General features: G+C 36.5%; 1 protein-coding gene across 3 annotated transcripts in view; it reads left to right on the plus strand.

The window, feature by feature from the left end:
• LOC150100942 (enoyl-CoA delta isomerase 2-like) overlaps nt 1–21,742 on the plus strand; it is a 172,516-nt gene that overhangs the window by 106,230 nt on the left and 44,544 nt on the right. For all 3 annotated transcript variants that reach the window (XM_090401279.1, XM_090401280.1, XM_090401281.1), the window contains one exon: nt 10,442–10,562. In XM_090401279.1, the coding sequence (XP_090257405.1) occupies nt 10,442–10,562 (121 nt within the window). The remainder of the gene's footprint in view (nt 1–10,441; nt 10,563–21,742) is intronic.

Here is a 21,742-nt window from a genome sequence, read left to right on the forward strand (position 1 = left end):
TTTTGTGTGTGTGTTTGTGTGTGGATTGATATAAAAAGATGGATGGAATTAACTTTAATTCCACCATAAAGAGATTGCATAGTTCACAAAATTGACTAGCAAGAGAAAAATACATCATATTGAGTCAGTCATCCTACAATTTCTGGATAAACCTTTTGTGAACTTGACTGCTTTAATCCACTGCTGGATGTAGGTCTTTCTAAGATTTCTCCACTTGGTCTTATCCTGGGCTGCTTGGCAACAAGCAGCCAGGTGTGGAATTAAGAAACACTTTGTTTCTTAATTTCATACCTTCACTGGCTAAATAGTTCTTCTCTAGGTCTTTTACAGTCTCCTGAAGTCTAGTTCATTATGTCTGTAGTACAACATTGGTCAGTTCTTCTAGTAGTGTGGCCTATCCATTGCCACTTTAGGGTTTTTGTGTGGGTTGATATCTTCCACTCTGGTCAATCCTCTTATCCATGTTCTGTTTCTTATCTTTCCTTGTAGTTCCCATGATGCATCTCTCCTCTGCTTTTAAGTGTCTTCCTTCAAACTTCAACAAAGCTGGAGAGATGCATCATGGGAACTACAAGGAAAGATAAGAAACAGAACATGGATCAAGTGGTGTTGGGCCTGGCTGCTGCCAGGGAAGAGATCTATAAGAACGATATAAATATTATGCAATTTGATGATGAATTGGAACAGTTTTTGCTATTTTTAAAATAAGATAAAGACAAATTCAATACTGCCACAGAAGTGTTCTAGGCTGCAAGAGAAATGTCAGCTTTTCCGAATGTAGAAATTTTTAGGGGTCCAATAAATTTTACTGCTAGGAGTCCCCAGCGAGCTTAATCTGCACCTGTTTAAAAGTAATTAAATAAGAGATCACAAATTCAAAGTAACATATTCCAAAGCACCACCTGGCTGTGAGTGCAGAAGATTCTCGCCAGATATCTGTATGGGTAAGGCTCCATGTCTCCAATCCATAGGTAAAAATTCGTAGGACATATAATATGTGTGTGTACGTATGCGTGCGCGCGCGCGCGCACACACACACACACACACACACACACACACACACACACACACACACACACACACACACACACACACACACACACACACACAGGATGACTGGAAGTAGCAGGTGCGGTGAGTATGCAGTTCGACCATGAAGGGTTGTATAGCAGCTGTTACTCAAGTTCCTGTAAATATGGCAAAAATAGGATGCACAGTGGATGCTAGTTCTGCTGAACAATGGCCATAGAAATATCTGTAGAAGAGAAACAATGCATAAACTGATCTTCTATGAGAAAGTAACTGAAGAGAGTCTGTAAGAGTAGTGTCATTAATCAACTAGACCCTTTTCTGAACAGCAGCATGAATTTTTAGGGAGGTCTTAGGTGCACCACTGCAAACAAGAGAGGGGTATTCCAGTGTTGATTGGATTTATGCAGAGTAAGTGACTCTTTAGCAGAGAAGTCCCATCTTGAGTAGAAAAGGATGCCAAGGTTTTTGGAAGACTTCTACGGAAAGCTGATGATGCTATAGAAGTGATATGATTGTTCCAGAAAAGATTTGGAGTAAGAGTCAGTCCGAGAAGAGATATTTGGTCTTGACTGTTGAACTGAGCAGTACCAAAAATAAGTGGAGAAGATCGGAGTCTTTTTAATGAGAAAATAAGCAAAATTTAAGTCTAATCTTTAAAGGTACCTGTGGCATAACTATAAACAATAAATTACACGATAACCACAGTAATTAACTTTAACGAAATGAAAGTATTGTTTAACAAGCAAAATTGCATCTTGGAAGTATTAAAGTTGACTAGTTTGCTTTTATCCCAATCAAGGATACTGTGGAGATGATGTTCAGGGCATTTATTACAGATGATCTTGAAGGTTGAGATGTATGAATGGGAGGAGTGGAGTGTGCTGTCATAGTTTTGCCGATTGGGATCTGCCTAGTTGACTAGTTTGCTTTTATCCCAATCAAGGATACTGTGGAGATGATGTTCAGGGCATTTATTACAGATGATCTTGAAGGTTGAGATGTATGAATGGGAGGAGTGGAGTGTGCTGTCATAGTTTTGCCGATTGGGATCTGCCTAGTTGACTAGTTTGCTTTTATCCCAATCAAGGATACTGTGGAGATGATGTTCAGGGCATTTATTACAGATGATCTTGAAGGTTGAGATGTATGAATGGGAGGAGTGGAGTGTGCTGTCATAGTTTTGCCGATTGGGATCTGCAAAACTATGAGTAAGGGTTTGCAGTTTATGAGACCAGGTCATTTATATAAATCATGAAGAGGGTGTCTAAAATGAGAGGAAAGTCTGAGGAAAGAACACCACCTACCATTACACAAAAGGATCAATCTGAGTGAAAACTGGCAATCCATTTACTTAATGAAGGTAGTCCAGATGATGGTAACTTGTTAAGAAGCCCTCGATGCCAGATCCTATCAAAAACATTCGAGATGTCAAAAGCAGTGGCATGAGTTTCTCCAAATGTTTTCATGGAGTGGATCCAAGGGTGCATGACATAGGCCAGAATATCTCCTTCTTCTGGCCTTTAGAAGAGTCCTTGCTATTTGTTCAGATGTTATTTTAGTATAGAGTATGTCGATTCTTTTAGCATCAGATTGCGATCTGGAAGAGGGATGATAATTATCAAATATTTTCTGTATCAAGGTCATGCTGTATCCATTAAGTAGAGTAAGTTTTATTTTTATCTATTTAACTCTTCAAATACAAGAGACTCAGAAGAACAAACTGTGTGTGCTTGGCATACAAGGTGTGTGATAATACCTATTTTTTTGTGAAGGATGATGATGTGAAGATGCATGAACATATCAGCCTGTAAAGGATAGCTTGCTATAAACAGAAAATTCAATATTACCAGCAGAGTTACGATGTATTAAAGAATCCAAAAAGGGAAGATTGTTGTTAGATTCTCATTCAATAGTGAATTTGATACTAGTATACAAGGAGTTAATTTTATCCAGAAACTGAAGCAGTTCTGTTTTAGAGTGAGACCGGATTGCAAAGATATCATCCACAAAATGTAGCCAAATGCAAGGTCGAGGAGAAATGGTGCTAAAAATTCGATCCCCTAAATGCTCCATAAAGTAATCAGCCTAAGTTGGTGATATAGGACTACCCACTGCAGTACCTTTGATTTGCTGAAATAATTTATTATAGCAGGTAAAATAGCCTGCATTCATAGTAAACTTGAATAAATTGGCGATGTCAATTGGGAAATCTACTTGTAGAAGCCATATATTTTTAAACAGTGAAACTACATTAAAGGAAATCATCATTTCAGACATTTGAATAACTTTAATTTTTTTCTTTGAAGTGCAAACTATTTTTTATATAACAGATGGTTTTCTCAGAAAAATTTCATAGAAGTCTTGAAAGATATTTTGCCAAATAAGAGGAGATCCTATGCAGTCAACAATCGGATGTAATGGATAACCACATTTGTGTACTTTAGGAAGGCCATAAATACATGGGGATGAACATGATGAATCTGTAACTTTTCATTAGGATTATTGTCTAAGGAATATATTTGATCTAACAATTTATTCAATTTGTTTAGTTAGCTTTGCATAGGATCTCTGTCAATTGTACTATAAGTCGATTTATCACACAGTAAAACATTAAGTTTGTGATTGTAGTCAGTGATATCCATGAGGACAGTTGCATTTCCTTTGTCATCACAGTGTTATTATTTTGGCGTAAAGAACGGAGAGCTTGTAATTCAGGAAGAGAAGTATTCAGAGGAGGAGGAGGTTTAGTCTAATTCAAAATCTGTGCAATCTCAAAAGCCTTGTGCACTGAGTGTGCACATTTTATTCTTCTGAATCTCTTCTATTAGAAAAATTAAATAAAATAAAACTTACTTTATTGCTTAATGGATACAGCAAGAACTTGAGACAGAAAATATTTGATAATTATCATCCCTCTTCTAGATTGCAATCTTATGTTAAAAGAATCAGCATACCCTATTCTAAAGGAATATCTGAACAAATAGCAAGGACTCTTTACAGAAATAATTTGTACACCACCTTCAAACTAGCACAAAAATTGTCATCTTTCTTACCACCTATCAAAGATACATTATCACCTTTATCCTTGCCAGGCACTTATCAAATATCCTGTTCTTGCTATCTTTGATTTTTGTACAGACTGGCCATTCTGGTACTGTTAGAATCGAAGAACATAAGATTTTTGGATTCTGAAGGTTTAGGCCTTGCTTCTCATGTCATCGACACTAGACACAAGAGTTCTCTGGAACCATATCAAGATATGCTACACTGCAGTAGGTTCAAATTTGATTATCTGTTTTTTTGAATCATGTGAAGCCCTATGCCACTGTCCTCATTTCAGTCAGACAGACTGTATTCTTGGTGTGACTTTTTTCTTGACTACTTGTATTAGAAACTATAACTCATTTTTTAGGAATGTTAGTTAAGTGAGTAATATTTATTATTCGACTAGTTTCACCGATTTTTGTTATCGTCATCTTCAGGGATACAATTGGTAAGTGATATGAAGGTAACAGACTAGGTTTTAACCGACAGTTCTAATTCATATATTGTGCTTGAGACAATACACGTGTCACAGGTACATGATTTATTGGTTGAGAGACATAATGTAATTGGAAATTACGTTATCAATATTTAATTTACATTATTGAAATTAAATTACTATAATGTAAATGAAAGTTCATTTCTTTAGTGTTTAGTGATCTAATTAAAGTTTTCCAAATATCAGGTAGGATTAGATCTTGATTCTTATTTAGGTTTCCTGTTGAACGGGTGACTATAGCAGCTTCCTTGAAGGTTCTGGAATGGTAGTTCTCTTCTATATAGGGCATATGACTCTTATCCCACTCTATAAGATGGTTGGTAGTGGCGAAGTGGGAAGAAAGGCCTGAAATATCTTGTCTGTTGTTTCTAACATAGCCTATGTGCTCCTTCTGTCTCATTCTCTCCTCTCCTTCTCCTCCTTCTATTGGGAAATTTTTAAAATCACCGAAAGACCCTCATTTGTTCTACAAGTACTCTGGTGTATACACTATACCTTGTTCCTGTGGTGTTAGTTACATTGGTCAGACCTCTAGAAGCTTTGAAACGAGACAGAAGGAGCACATAGGTTATGTTAGAAACAACAGACAAGATATTTCAGGCCTTTCTTCCCACTTCACCACCACTACTAACCATCTTATTGAGTGGGATAAGAGTCATATGCCCTATATAGAAGAGAACTACCATTCTGCTATAGTCACCCGTTCAACAGGAAACCTAAATAAGAATCAAGGTCTAATCCTACCTGATATTTGGAAAACTTTAATTAGATCACTAAAGAAATGAACTTTCACGCCAATTACATTATGTCTCTCAACCAATAAATCATATACCCATGACACGCGTATTGTTTCACACACACACACAGTACTAATTTTGTATCAATTAGAACTGTCGGTTAAAACCTAGTCTGTTACCTTCATATCGCTTACCAATTGTATCCCTGAAGATGCCGATAGCAAAAATCGGTGAAACTAGATGGATAATAATTATTACTCACTTGACTAACATTCCTAAAAAATGAGTTATAGTTTCTAAGACTGTATTCTTATTTCTAAGTTTGATGTTAATTGTTTATACATTTTTATATCTTATTTATTTATGATTTTTAAATTAATTGTGCATCTGTTCCCATGTCTCTGAACTCTAATAGTGTTTTCTTCTACTGGACATCTGCGACTGAGACACAAGATATGCATGCTGTATGACTCATTCTCATATTTAGAATTTAAATGTTACCTTTTTCTGTCTTCCTGAAAGAAGCTCATGACATATTGAGCAAAATATATAGGATTAATCAATTATAATTAGTGTTCTCTTAATGTATGAAGCTCAATCGAATCATTCTGGTTTTGTGACCACATTTTTATTAAAAAAGATTGTTTTTTAAAACTAATCAAGTACTAAAAAACAAACCCGACAAGTTTCGTTAGTCGTCAGACTAACATCTTCAGAGGTAAAGATAACTTACAGTTTAAAGCACAGACTATAAGAAATTACAAAAAAAACAAGTTCATTTATTGGTATTATGAATATCAAAAAAGTTCGTTAAAAAAACTGAATAACGGATCTATACAACCTTTAATGCATGTTAGCTGGAAACAATGCTATTTGATGTCGCATTCTGTGGTTCACTCTGTCCGAGGTCTGAACTGGGTAAATTTTTAATAAACGCTGACAAACTTGATTTAAAATGAAGCCTTGATTTTTATTGCATTGCATAGGGATTTTAATCATATTTGCTGCCTCTGAAACAGTTTTTATCAATGTAGGACATGTTTGTTCTGTCCCAGAGTACATCGTGACCAGTGGAAGCTGTGTGAAATACCAAGCCAGACTTATTTTCTCTCTTTTTTTGTACGTTCTTTTGATGCTCGCTCATGAGGATTTCTTCCGATCTCCCCGTCTTGCCATGTAGCAGATGCCACAGGAACAGTGAATATTATAAATTCCTGGTTTTTTCATTGGGTGATGTGGAGGATGAAGAGATTTTGATATTTTTTCAAGTGGCAGGAAAGTCACTTTTATGTTGTACTTGTAGAGAAGTTTGGCTAATTTATCTGTTATATTTTTGATATAAGGAAGGATGATGTATTCTTGAAGTCTTGTTTATTTAAGTTTCTTGTAGGTGCTGTATTGAGAATTTTCTTAGTTTTGAAACCATTCAGTTGTAGGATCTGTGTTATGTATTGTGTTTCTTCTTTCCACTTTTCTTCTGTACTGGGGATGCTGTATGCTTTATCCCTTAAGGTTTTTATGAGGCCTATTTTTTGCTTGGGATGGTGGTGTGAGGTAGCATGAAGGAATCTTCCTGTGTTGGTTGGCTTTCTATAAATGGAGAACGATAATCTGTTGTTTCTTTCATTTATTTCTATAAGGATGTCTAGGAAAGGAAGTTTTTTAATTTCTTCTAGTTCCAGAGTAAATTTTATGTTAGGATGTAAGTTATTAAGATAGTCTTTAAATGCAGTCAGTTCTAGTGCTGTTCCTGGCCAAATGATGAAGATATTGTCCACATAGCGGAGCCAAATTTTTGGTTTGATGTGCCAGTTTTGTAGAGCATTATTTTCAGAATTTTCCATATAGAGGTTTGCTAGAGCAGGTGAGAGAGGTGAACCCATTGCTGGTCCTTCTTTTTGTTCCCAGAGTTTGTCTTGGTAAAGGAAGAATGTGTTTTTTTTTATGCAATGTTCGTAGAGCTGTACAATGCCCAGTGGGAAGAGATTTTCTAGGATCTTTACTGTTTCATTTCTTGGAATCTTTGTGAAAAGGCCAATCACATCTAAACTCGCTAATATGTCTGAAAGATCGATGTGTATATCTTTTACTTTCTCTATGAAGTCTGTGCTGTTCTTAATGAATGATGGTGTTTTTCCTATATGTGGTAAAATCAAGTTTGTAAGGTGCTTCGCCAGATTTGAGGTAGGAGAGTCCCTTCCGTCTACTGTCGGTCTTAGTGGTATATCTCGTTTATGAATTTTGGGAACTCCATATATATTCTAGGAACTAGTGAGTGTTTTGATTAAAGGTAACTAACAGTTTAAAGCACAAACTATAAGAAATTACGAAACAAGCAAGTTCATTTTATTTGTATTATGAACATCAAAAAACCGAATAACAGATCTATACAACCATTAATACGTGTTAGCTGGAAACAATGCTATTTGATGTTGCGTTCTGTGATTCATTTTCACTCTGTCCGAGGTCTGAACTGGGTAAATTTTTAATAAACGCTGACCAAACTTGATTTAAAATCAAGCCTTGATTTTTGTTGCATTGTGTAGGAATTTTAATCATATTTGCTGCCTCTTTGAATTTTCTTGTGAAACAGTTTTTATCAATGTAGGACATGTTTGTTCTGTCCCAGAGTACATCATGACCAGTGGAAGCTGTGTGAAATGCCAAGCCAGACTATTTTCTCTCTTTTTTGTACGTCCTTTTGATGTTCCCGCATGCAGATTTGTCCCGATCTCTCTTCCCACCGGACGTTGTACAGCTTTATGAACATTGCATAAAAAACACGTTCTCCCTTTACCAAGACAAACTCTGGGAACAAAAAGAAGGACCAGCAATGGGTTCACCTCTCTCACCTGCTCTAGCAAACCTCTATATGGAAAATTCTGAAAATAATGCTCTACAAAACTGGCACATCAAACCAAAAATTTGGCTCCGCTATGTGGATGATATCTTCATCATTTGGCCAGGAACAGCACTAGAACTGACTGCATTTAAAGACTATCTTAATAACTTACATCCTAACATAAAATTTACTCTGGAACTAGAAGAAATTAAAAAACTTCCTTTCCTAGACATCCTTATAGAAATAAATGAAAGAAACAACAGATTATCATTCTCCATTTATAGAAAGCCAACCAACACAGGAAGATTCCTTCATGCTACCTCACACCACCATCCCAAGCAAAAAATAGGCCTCATAAAAACCTTAAGGGATAAAGCATACAGCATCCCCAGTACAGAAGAAAAGTGGAAAGAAGAAATACAATACATAACACAGATCCTACAACTGAATGGTTTCAAAACTAAGAAAATTCTCAATACAGCACCTACAAGAAACTTAAATAAACAAGACTTCAAGAATACATCATCCTTCCTTATATCAAAAATGTAACAGATAAATTAGCCAAACTTCTCTACAAGTACAACATAAAAATGACTTTCCTGCCACTTGAAAAAATATCAAAATCTCTTTATCCTCCACATCACCCAATGAAAAAACCAGGAATTTATAATATTCACTATTCCTGTGGCATCTGCTACGTAGGCAAGACGGGGAGATCGGAAGAAATCCTCATGAGCGAACATCAAAAGGACGTACAAAAAAAGAGAGAAAATAAGTCTGGCTTGGCATTTCACACAGCTTCCACTGGTCATGATGTGCTCTGGGACAGAACAAACATGTCCTACATTGATAAAAATTGTTTCACAAGAAAATCCAAAGAGGCAGCAAATATGATTAAAATTCCTACACAATGCAACAAAAATCAAGGCTTGATTTTAAATCAAGTTTGGTCAGCTTTTATTAAAAATTCACTTAGTTCAGACCTCGGACAGAGTGAACCACAGAATGCGACATCAAATAGCATTGTTTCCAGCTAACACGTATTAACGGTGGTATGACTCCATTATTTGATTTTTTAATGAACTTTTTTTGATGTTCATAATACCAATAAATGAACTTGTTTTTTCATAATTTCTTATAGTCTGTGCTTTAAACTGTTAGTTATCTTTACCCCTGAAGATGTTAGTCTGATGACTAACGAAACTTAGTCGGGTTTGTTTTTTAGTACTTGATTAGTTTTAAAAAACAATCTTTTTTAATAAAAATGTGATCACAAAACCAGAATGATTCGATTGAGCTTCATACATGTAAGAGAAAACTAATTATAATTGATTAATCCGATTGAGCTTCTTAACTACAGAAACTTGTGCATAATTATGTATGAAGCTGTTATTCAAAAATATAGTAAAGACTAAAATTATGGCTTTCAAAGGAGAAAATCCAATAAGAAATTCAGCCTGATTGGACCAAAATGAAAGGAGGGAGGATTGCAGGGAAAGTTTTCCATCTCTGTAGACACCTCTTCAGTTTGCATCATTAGCCATTTTTTATCAAATATGGAATATAGCTGTTTTTTTCACGTTGTTTAATTCACATTGTTTAAGTAATGGAAAATGCAGCATGTTATGACCAAAGTGAAGATGACCTGTACAGATGTCAGAGAATTGTTTCTTTCCCTCACACCTGTACAGATCATAATTCTCAATTCTGTCATGAAAATTCACTAAAGGTCTGCATACCCTTGGAAAAATGGTGGATAGGGTTGTAAAAGAGGGAGAAGAAAGTAAAATGCTGCAGCCAGTGACAATTTCATTCAGCCAGTGTTAATTAGTTATTTGTCAACAGTTTTTCCTGCTTCATCTAGTAAAGATAATGATATTTCATTAAAAACAAAAACTGCTTTTTTGGGGGGATGCAAATGCTGAAGCAGAAGGTTGGCTGCAATTCAGAAGTATTTAAGCAAAACAATTGTAGCAACAAAATGCCACTAATTATTAAAAATGCAAGGTTCACTTCTGAATTACAGCCAACCTGCTGCTTTAGCTCTTCACTGACTGTTTTACATGTGTGATGTTTTTTTTTTTTTTTTTTAAATGAGAGGTCAAGTTTATTGTTATAAACCAGTTCCAAAGGTAAGGTCTTTACTTGTCATGTAAAGTACTAATGTATATAAAACACAATATTAAAGCAAGCTGCTCTGATTCTGTAGCTTTGCTGCTAACATAATAATTTTATTGAGTAATAAATTTTCCCTTCATTTAATAAATACATTTATTATATTATTTTCAGAAACTTTGTTGACAGTTTCATCGCTTTTCCAAAAATTTTGGTAGCTGCAGTCAATGGACCTGCTGTTGGTATTCCAGTGACTTTGTTAGGATTATGTGACATTGTATATGCATCTGATAAGGTGAGTTTTTCACCTCTCCAAGTGATTATCATTTTCATGATTTGATTTCATATTTAGTTTGGGAAGGATTTTTTAAATCATGCACTTATTGTTAGCAAATAATGTATTGTGAGAAAATTGAGTTAAAAATGTGAGTGTTTTGTCATTGGTTGGTCACAGTGATCATGCTGCACTGTCCTGGAAGTAGCTGACTATATGGATGTTCCAATGAGGGTAGGTTACATGCTGAACTATAAAATTGGAAGTTATGGCAAACTCATGAGAATATATTCTCTTTGGTCCTATAGCCAGCATTGGCTATAGGACCCATTGGCTATAAAACCCTTTAACCAGAATTGGCCGAGGGGTTAGCGTATCCGCTCTCCAGCCAAAAGGCTGCAGGTTCGAATTCCGCCGTGAGCATGGATGTTTGTGATTGCCTGTGAAAATACTAGTGATGGTGGTTGGCGGTAGATGGCGCTGGTGTAGTTGTGGTTTGTTGTAGTTGGTGGATTGAGTGGTGCAGATAGAGAGTTGTAGAGAAGGTATCCTCCCTCGATGAGTCTTTGGACTACCTGGAGGTGTCATGTAATAATAATAATAGTATCAGTTACTGAATGAGAAAGATAATCAGCAATGTATGGGAACCTTTGAATAGGTATGTAAATGAAGCAGTATCTGAATGTATCCCTAGAGTTTGAAGAACTAATAGGGTGAGAGTCAAATGGATGTGCAACCATATTAAGCAAGAGATCCATAAGATGAAGGAAATATCATGAGAATAAGGGCAAGAAGAGTTATGAAATATATGAAGTGTACAGGACAGAAAAGTTGAGTATTGTATGGAAAACTAAAATATGCAAAGAAATTAGCTGTGCTAGCTAAAGACAATCCAGAAGAATTTTATTGTTATGCTGCAAGTAAAAGAAAGAATGAATACAGAAAAATAATTTAGTGAATGCAGACAGTATCCTTTTGTCAGAAGCAGATGAGATTGTTTCGATAATGAATGCTCACTTCATTAAGGTGATCTTGTTGTTGTTGTCTTGTCCTTTGAAGAGTCTTAGATGTTTCTGTGTGCTCCTTGTACTGCTTTGGCTATGTCTGTGATTTTGTTTGTATAGAGCTGTTGTTCAGGATTAGGATCTATTTCTTGCAAGGCTGCTGTAATTGCTGGACAGGTAAAGATGTGAGTGGGTGTCAGTTCAGTATTGGGGCAGTTGTTGCAGTTTCTATATGTTCTCGTATCATCTGTATTAAGGTGATCTCTCAACCAGTGTAACATGGCATGTAGTGCTACTATACATTGTATGAAGGGGGAGAGAGAGAGAGATGTTCAGAAAAATAGGGTTCATGGCTGTTGCATTACTTATATGCTGTTGCATATAAGAATTTGGCAATAGGGACAAATTGGATACCAGCACATATACTAAAGGAACACTTAGCCAAATTGGCTATGCCCATGACATGTTTATATAACTTTTAGTCTTGCTCAGAAAAATCCCACAAGAATAGAAACAATATATGATAATTCTGTTGTACAAGGGTGGTACAAAAACCGATGCCTGACTGCTGTCCTGTCAGTATCTTTGGAATGTTGGTGAAGGTTTTAGAGCAGTTGGTAAGAATCACTTACAGAGTTGAATTGACAGACAAGCTATACTTTGCAAAGAATAGTATAGGTTTATTAAAGGGAGATCATGTTAGCAATTTGCTCATATAATAATGTTACAGCTGAATTGGATAAAGGAAATGGATGCATTATGATACTGTTGGACTTTGTTAAGGCACTTGATAGGATACCTTATGAAAGGCTGTTGCATAAACTGAATAAATTGGAACGGGATATAAGCTATTGACTTGGATAAATGAGTAGCTGAGGGACAGTTATGAGAAAGTGATATATGGAAGAGAATTGCCAGATATAAGGTGACCAGTGGTGTACATCATGGATCAGCCCTTGGACCATTTTGTTGTTCAATCTATACATTAATGATATTGGGAAGGATTTGACAGATCTTCAATTGTTTACTGACGATACAATAAATCACAGACGATACAATAAATCACAATTGCTGCTAGAGGGATTCATAGTCTGTAGTGTTTGTTGAGAGCTCCTGATAAGATGTGTTATTTTAAGTTATCATTGACAAATTTACTTGAATATTACGTAGTTTTGTTTGCTTTGTGTATCTTAGTGTGTCTGTTTGTGTGTTTTTTTTTTTTTGGTGTTTCAATTATTAATTTGATATTTGATATACGATAGAAGTGAGTATGGCTTCCATAAGAAGGAAAATGGTAGCTAGTAATAATGGTTCGCCATCTTTATTCAATAACTGTAATTTAAAGGAGATTATTCAGTGTACTATCTGCGAAATGTATGCTTTGCGGAGTGCAGTTGGAGTATGGTTAGATGATAATAAAGGAGTGAATGTGTGTAGAAAATGTAGGGAAAATGAGGAATTAAAGTTTATTTCAGGTCGTGAGTGTGATATTTTTGTCAAATTTCAGAATGAAGAAAATAGTGATATGACAAGAAATGGCAAGGTTGTACCAGAGAACTGTGAGGGCGTGAATGTAAAAAGTGTGAATGATGGTATTAATACAGAGCAAATTAATGGTTTAACAGAAAATAAAAAAGATGAGATAGATGTAATTAGTGAGATCACGTTGTTGAGCAGAGCGATACAAAGAGCAAAGCGGCAGCTAGAGTGTATGAACAAAAGTCTACTGAGTGTACCAGCCAATAATAAAAAGTATGATAGGAAAATAAGAGTATGAGTGTGAACGTAAACAAAATGAAGGAGAGAGTGCTATATGGAGATTCGTTAGTACAAGGTGTGTTAGTAGAGGATTTGACAAAATCGTACCATCCTGGTGCGACCATCAAGGATGTAACTGAGTCTATTAGAGAGCAAAAGGAAAGGGTGAAAGAAATGATTGTTGTGGCAGGTACGAATGATTTGAAAGGAGATAAAATGGAAATGATAGAGGACCTGAATGAATTGTTTGAGGTAGCAAAAGAAAAGAGTCAGAGAGTTAGGATGATTAGTCTTTTGCCGCGGTATGACAGTGAAGTATTTAAAAGGAAGGCCATAATTGCAAATGACTTTATGCATGGGTTATGTATGACGAGTGGTGTGGAATTTGTGGACGTGTGGAGTGAATTCGATGGATGAAAGTATCTATATAAGATGGATGGCTTGCATTTGAATGGATTCGGTGTAAGGAGACTTGAAAAAGTGTTGTTGAATGAAGTGGATGTGCAGAATCAGGGAAACTAGATTTATTAAGGTGATGGAGTAGATATGCAGACCTTAGGGAGGTAGTTGAGTGTATGAATGAGTATAATATGCTGAAGCAAATAAGGACAACAAATCAGAATGGGATAGTTAGTGTAAGGCATCAAGGTAGGGATGGGGCTAATAGGGGGTCTGAAATTCATGTACACTAATGCTAGGAATATTAGGAACAAGAAGGAAGAATTTTTGGCCATGATTGGCACTTCCAGACCACAGGTTATTGGCATTAGTGAAACATGGCTGACTGTAGATGATATAGCTAGTGGGATTGAATGTGATGGTTATAGTGTGTTCAGGAATGACAGGGAAAATAAAATGGGGGAAGGAGTATTGTTGATGATAGCTGATGAGCTGCAGCCAAGAAGAATAGAAGTTGAATTGCAGGTTAGAAAAAGAGCATATTTGAGGCCATTAGGTGGGAGATTGTGGCTAGCAGAACAAAATATACAATTCGGTGCTGCTATAGACCAGGTGATGGAAAAGATGGTGGAGATAGTGTGCACAAGCAAATAGAAGAAATGAGTGGAAGGAGGGTAATTATTATGGGAGATTTCAACTATGGTCGCATTGATTGGAGTGAGGAGAGGACACACGGTGTTGTGTCGACTTTCTACTGTTATAACTATTCTTTTGTCTTTGTGTCAGATCTCCGTTATACTCTCAATCGGGTATCACGTGGTACCTCTGAGGGACAATGGAATTTCCTCAAGATTGAGGTAACACCAGAGTATCAGAGTGTCTGAGATTTACCTCTCGTAAAACGCCAAGAAAATTTACATTTCGCTGTGCCACTTAGCGCTTTTAGATTAGTAATATTAACAATCAAGAGGTAATCTCAGGACAGTACTTAAATGATACCTAGCAATTTTGCAGACGTGGCCAAACTTTACTTTTCTCAAGTCTCCTGCATAGGTTTGTAATATTTTATAAGAGGTGCATCGGATTCCAGAAATCACAGAAAGTCTTTGTTAGAAACAAAAGCAAGGTTTATTATATATCAAAAGTAGGTACACTCAATATTATTAGCTTAATTCCCATCTTAAGGGAGTTCATGACGGCCAGGACAGAGTTAAAATGTTACAATACTACAAATATGCTTATAACAGATTATGCAGTAGCTTTCTAAAGTAAGAATCATATTTATACTCTTAAATGCTTTAGTCATGTATGATTATCACAATCTTTCTAAAACCTCAGTAGTTCTGTCAGACCACATAAGATAACATTTATATCCTTTACAATCTCTTTATAATTTATCAATTCCTTACTCTAAACATATTCGTAGCTTCTTACAACATATTAACGAACTTTATCACAGCGATAGGCAGCAAGATTAAATGCAACCCTCTCTAAACAATAGCAACACAATCTTATTCTTTATCATTAATGTTCCCTTTTCTGCTTTATCTACGAGGCACAAATCTCTCACTCATGTTCAGTGAAACACAAATAAAGTCTACTTATCTTCCCCTTTGGTTCTATATTGCATCAATGGTCTACAGGAATCTGGAGTCTTTGTTAGTAGCTTTCCTTCTATGTACTTCTGGGCTTACTTCTTCTGCGGAGATACGACCGCCGAGTCCCGCTACTGCCTTAATCGGAATCCTTCGGTATGGAGGCACTGCCACCCTTCACCACTGCGGGATGAACACTAGGAGATCTAGGAACAAAAGGCCTTTTTTCAGGGGTGTATGACTCTTATATTTCCCTCTTTTTTTCTCGGTGTTTCACGCATTTCATGATGTCCAGCTAACACTCACGTGGTCTTACGTCACGCCGTCCAGCCTTCTCCATTATCGTACGTGAGCTGACGTCACGCTGGTTGCTTGGGGCGAGCCGCACTCTCGCGTCACTCCGTGACCTTTGGACTTCACTCTTCCCCTCGTTGAATTTGTGCTAACATTCTATATCTTTTTGTACATCTTATTTTATAAGACTCTGCTAACGTTTTACACTTTCTTTATTAATTTAAACTCATTCACGAATGGCACAAAATACACTTATTTTACCTCTCATAATAAAACATGCTTGATATATATATACATAGCAATAATTTTATACTCAGAGGCAATCACCTGTATTTATATTCCTTTTTTGTTCGGAAACGCGTGTTAGATTGTGATAAGATAGGGGTTCCTAAAATTCCACTCTATCCCAATCCAACATAGGTCTCCCCTTCCAATTAAAAATTTTCCCAAATTTTTCTTCCTCTAAAGTGTTCCTCCTTACTGTTCTAAGGGTGGTGGGGGGGGGGTCTCTTTTAATGGCACCTTATTAGATAAGGGTGTTTCCTAAAATTCCTCTATCACAATCCAACAATGGGAGGAAGGAATTGGATTTTATGCGGTTATTAAGGGATAACTATCTGCAACAACATGTAATGGAAAATACTAGGGATCAGAGAGTGCTTGACCTAGTAATTGCATCTGAGGATTTGGCTGTTACAAATATGACCACATTGCCACCAATTGGTGAGAGTGATCATAGGGTCTCGACTTGGGAGGTGGCTAAAGGTGTGGAATTTACAATTAAGACAGGGTACATGTGGAATTATCGGGCTGGTAAGTATGACAAGCTTAGGAGTTTGATTGGTTCAGTGCCAACGCATGCACAACTGCAAGGACTAGAAGTTGATAGTGCATGGGAGGTGGTTAAGGAGTGTTTGCATGAAGCAATGGCTGATTGTATACCTAGAGTCCAAATAATAAATCAAGTAGGGGTTAAATGGATGAATAACACCATTAAGCAGCTTGAGCTGCAAAAAAAGAAACAACTATGGAGGGAATTTAACGAGAAAGGTGACCAGCAGGCACACGAACGGTATAAAGAGCAGGCCAGAACGGTAACGAATGTGGTAAGAAAAGCAAAAAAGGATTACGAAAGAACATTGGCCATGCAGACTAAAGAGAATCCTAAACAGTTTTTTCGATATGTTGAAGGAAAAGAAAAAATGTATATGGCAGAATGATTTTAAAGAATGCCAATGGTAGGGAGGTAACTGAATCAGTTGATATAGTTGAGTTACTCAGTGAGCACTTTGCAAGAATATATCATCCAGGTGGTGACATTGCAGAAATGAATGAACAAATAGATTATATGGAAATTGTGGTGAATGAAGTGGAGGTGAGTAGTCTATTGCATAACCTCAATGTCAATACATCTGTGGGATTGGATGGTATACCATCTCGTGTCATACGTGAAGCGGCTAAAGAATTGTCAGTACCCTTGACCATTTTGTTTAATTTGAGTCTCGGGTCTGGGTTAGTCCCGAGGGGTTGGAAAGAGGGGAAAATAGTTCCACTGCATAAACGAGGTTCCAAGACTGCTGTTGTAAATTACCGACTGATTAGCATATCAGGAATTGTTGTCAAGGTTTTGGAGATATTAGTCAAGAGCAAAATACAGGAATGGATGGATGAAAATGGGAAAATAGTATGGAGGGGATGGTTTTGTGAAGGGTAGATCATGCCTCAGTTACTTGCTCACATTTTATAACACAGTTATGGCTGAACTGGATGAGGGTAATAGGTTTACAGTGATTCTACTGGACCTTGCCAAGGCCTTTGACAGGATACCACATGGAACTCTAATCAGTAAACTGGAGCAGATGGGGATGGATATAGGGTTGGTGAGATGGATAGAAGGGTGGTTGATGGAGAGATACCAGAGAGTGGTTTATTCAGGAGTGGAGTCCAAAAGAAGTATTGTTACTAGTAGTGTGCTACACGGTTCTGCTCTTGGACCACTGCTATTTAATTTGTTCATTAATGATATAGGAAAGGATCTGAGAGGAAGTGTTTACTTGTTTGCTGATGATGCAAAGTTGGGTAGAGCAATTGTGAGTGCACAGGATGTCAAAATTTTACAGGATGATTTGGATAGTTTGGAGGACTGGGCTAGGGAAAATGGATGTCAATTTAATGTAGTAAAGTGTAAGGTTATGCATTTTGGGGTGAAAAGAATAGCAGCAGTATATATCACATTGGTGGAACCGTACTCCAGGAGATTGATGAGGCCAGGGGATTTGGGAGTGTTGGTGGATAGGGAATTGAAGTTTAGGGGGCACATTGCAAAAGTGGCTAAATCAGCTCATCAAATCACTTGGCTTCTGAAAAATACTTTAACAAGCAGAGACAAACAAGTTATTGTTCCTCTGTATCGAGCGTTGATAAGACCCCATCTAGACTACTGTGCCCAGATATGGGCACCAGGGTTTCTTCTTGATGGGGAGGAGGTGGAGAGGATCCAGAGACGAGTGACCAAGATGATAGCAGGTCTGTGGAATGAACCTTATGAGAACAGGTTGAAGATTTGTGGGTTGCAAAAATTGGTTGATAGGTGGAAAAGGGGTGATATGATTGAGACATTCAAATTACTGAAAGGTTTCTATAAGATTAATCCAGAAGATATTTTTGAGAATAGGACTGGTGGTGGGAGGACTAGGGGCCATACATGGAAGCTTGGCAAGAATGTGGTTAGCAGGGGCGTTAGAGCTAGGAATTTTACTTGGAAAGTGGTGAATAAGTGGAATAAGCTGCCAGAGTCTGTTGTGGGTGCTATGACCGTGAATGAGTTCAAGGCGAGGTATGATAGATACTGTGTGAATGTCGAATAGTTGTTCTTGACATGATGTTAGAGCCTCCCTTGATGAGTCTGTTGACTCCTTGGAGTTGCCTGGAATAATAATAATAATAATTATCAATAGCATCTGGGATGCTATTGATAATACAGTGTTTACAGAATGATTTCAGTAGGCTGGAAGTGTAGGCAAATTATAATATTTGTCAGTTGAGTGTTAGTAAGCATCAAATTATGCATTTTGTCATGATAAGATTTTCAATGATATGTTATATAAATGAGATTATGCTTGGAGAAACTGGTGAGGCCAGGGATTTTGGAGTTTTGGTGGACAGAAATTTGAAGTTTCAAAGACCACATAGCAAAAATTGCAAATACAGCTCAGAGGATAATTGAAATGAATGTTGACATGTATGAATAAGGAAGTCATTTTGCATGGCCTTGATATGACCACACCTGAACTGCTATGTGCAGGTTTGGTATACAGAGTTCAGAGAGGTTAAAAAGATGCCATGGAAAGGGTACAAATAAGAGTAACAAAGATGTTGGGATTATGAAATGTAGATTATAAGGACTGAATAAGAGTGCAGTATGGATTGCATAGAGATGTGATAGAGGTCCATACACTCATGTGAGAGAGAAAAAGAGTATTTCTTATAAAATATTTTAAAATCAAGTATTATGTAAATATCTTAATTGTATAATTTTTATATTTACTAAACAATCTTTTTGTGTTTTAATTCACTTGGCTTATTTTTTGGAGTCTAAGGTTCAGTAGAATACAAACTCAGGAGAATACTATCTTTGGTTCTATGGTATGAGTTACTGAATGCAAAGAATATCAGCAGTGCATGAGAAACTTTGAAAAGCTGTTTAAATGATGCACTATCTGAATGTATCCCTTGAGTTCAATGAACAAATAACACATATATTTGACTGCCATCCTATCTTAAGCAAGATATCCATAAAAAGACATAATATGGAAAGAGGAGTTATGAAATATACAAAGCGTGGGCCAGAAAAAGTTAAGAGAATTGTACAGAAGCTAAGTTGGAATATTCCAACTTAGCTTCTGTACAAATATTTCATAACTCCTCTTTCCACATTATCACTATCATCTTCCAAAAGAATTTTATCATTATGTAGCTAGTAAAAGAAAGAATAGCTTTACTGAATGCAGACGGTAAACTTGTATCAGAAGCAGATGGCAATTTGGCAATAGTTCAGATAATGAATGCTCAGTTAGCCAAGATCTATCAACCTAGTGTATGTAACATAATGCACAGTACTACCACTACATTAGATGAAGAGATACACAGGAAGGAGGTTCTAGAGCTGTTGCATAACTTGGATAAGAATTTTGACATCCAGATGGAATATCAGCATGTACTAAAAGAATGTTCAACCGAACTGGCTAAGCCCTTGCTATGTTTGTATAATTTAAATCATGGCTAACGAAAGATCCCACAGGAAAGGAAAGAATGTATGATATCCCATTGCATAAGGGTGGTGCAAAGACTGATATGTCTAACTATCAACCTATTAGTATCTCTGGAGTGATTGTGAAGATTGTAGGAAGTTAGTAAAAACTCAAATACAGAAATGGGTGAACAAAGCTATACTTTGCAAGGAACCACATGGGTTTGTTAAAGGAAGGTCATGTGAGAGTAATTTGCTCATATGTTATAATGTTACTGCTGAGTTGGATAAAGGGAATGGATGTATATGATACTGTTGGACTTTGCTAAGGCATTTGATAGGATTCCACATGAAAGGCTATTCATAAACTAGAGATAATGGGATTGGAATGTAAACTCTTGGCTTTGATAAGAGTGGTTGACAGATGGGTATCAGATAGTGGTATGTGGAGGTGTGAATCTGCCAAATTTAAGGTGACCAGTGGTGTGTCTCAGAGATCAGTTCTTGGACCATTGTTTAATTTATATATCAATGATACTGGAAAGGGTCTGACAAGAGATCTTCAGTTGTTTGCTGATGCAAAAATATTTAGGGTGCAAGGATGTTTATCAGAAATGCTCCTGATAAACAGCATTTAGAGGGTAATTTGAATAGGGTGGAAGTGTGAGTAAACTAATGGCAAGCTAAAGTTATGCCCTTTGTTATGATGAGATATCCAACAGTGCGTTATATTGGTGAAATTATGCTTGGAGTAACGAGATTAGAGATCTTGGAGTTATGGTGGACAGGAATTTGAAGTTCAAGTGTCATATAGAAAAAATTGAAAATACGACGCAGGAGATAATTGTGGTGTTTGAAATAAACACTAATATGTAAAATCATTGAAGTCATTTTGCTTCTTTACAAGGCCTTCATATGACTACACTTGGAGTACTCTGCATAATTTAGTTTCCTGGGTTTGGAGGGGGATAAAGAAGTTTTGGAAAAGATGCCAAGAAGAGTTAGAAACATGTTATTGGGATTATGGACTGTAGATTATGAGAACAGACTGAGAGTGTGTGGGCTGAAAACACTAGTAAACACGAGAAAGAGGGGCGATGTGATACAGGTCCATAAACTTTGAGATGGTGTAAGAGAATATCAGTTGATAAAATTTTTCATTATGTAGATGGTGGGGAGAGGACATCCATGGAAGTTAAGTTTGTGTGTAGTTAAGGGAAGAGAGATAGATTTTTCTCTCCCAGAACCACGAGTGAGTGGAATAGTTTCTGTTGATGTACCGAGTGCATCTAGTGTAAATGATTTTAAGAAAAAGTAGGACAGCTGGTGGTGTGAGTACAGCACCACCAGCTGTGAGTATGTACCATTTAAGCGCATGAAAAACAATAAAAATACACTAGTTAAAAAAAAAAAAAAACAAATAAAAAATATCATTTCTTTTCCAGATCTACAGAACTTAAATACAGATCCTGCTTATATCCTCATGATTTCTCAACTGCTTTATATCAAAAATCTAATCTTAAAAACCCTTCTCAGTCCATCTTGTCCATTTCCAAGTTTCTGTTCTTTAGTTTTTTTTTTTTCTCTCTCTCAACTACGCTTACATAAATCTTACATGGAAAACACTCAGTAGGAAAAATTCCTCTGTATTTCTCACATTCAGTTATATTTCCCTCTTTTATAGATGATACCATGATAACCACACCAATCATACATAATTTGATCTTCCAACCAGACCATTTGAAATTGCAATGTAACTATTCTCAAACCTTTATACTTCCATATTATTTCAACATTTCTAGTTGATGGCTTTTTCTACTTTGCATATTGAGAAAGGAGACTTTCTCAATGGTTCCATATTTACGAATTTAGGGACACAAAAGACGTGTCGAAATGATTTTA

Source organism: Typopeltis vanoorti, chromosome 12 (assembly GCF_054136105.1).
Source record: "Typopeltis vanoorti isolate ZY-2024b chromosome 12, IOZ_Tvanoo_1.0, whole genome shotgun sequence".
In the NCBI taxonomy this organism is placed as follows: domain Eukaryota; kingdom Metazoa; phylum Arthropoda; class Arachnida; order Uropygi; family Thelyphonidae; genus Typopeltis; species Typopeltis vanoorti.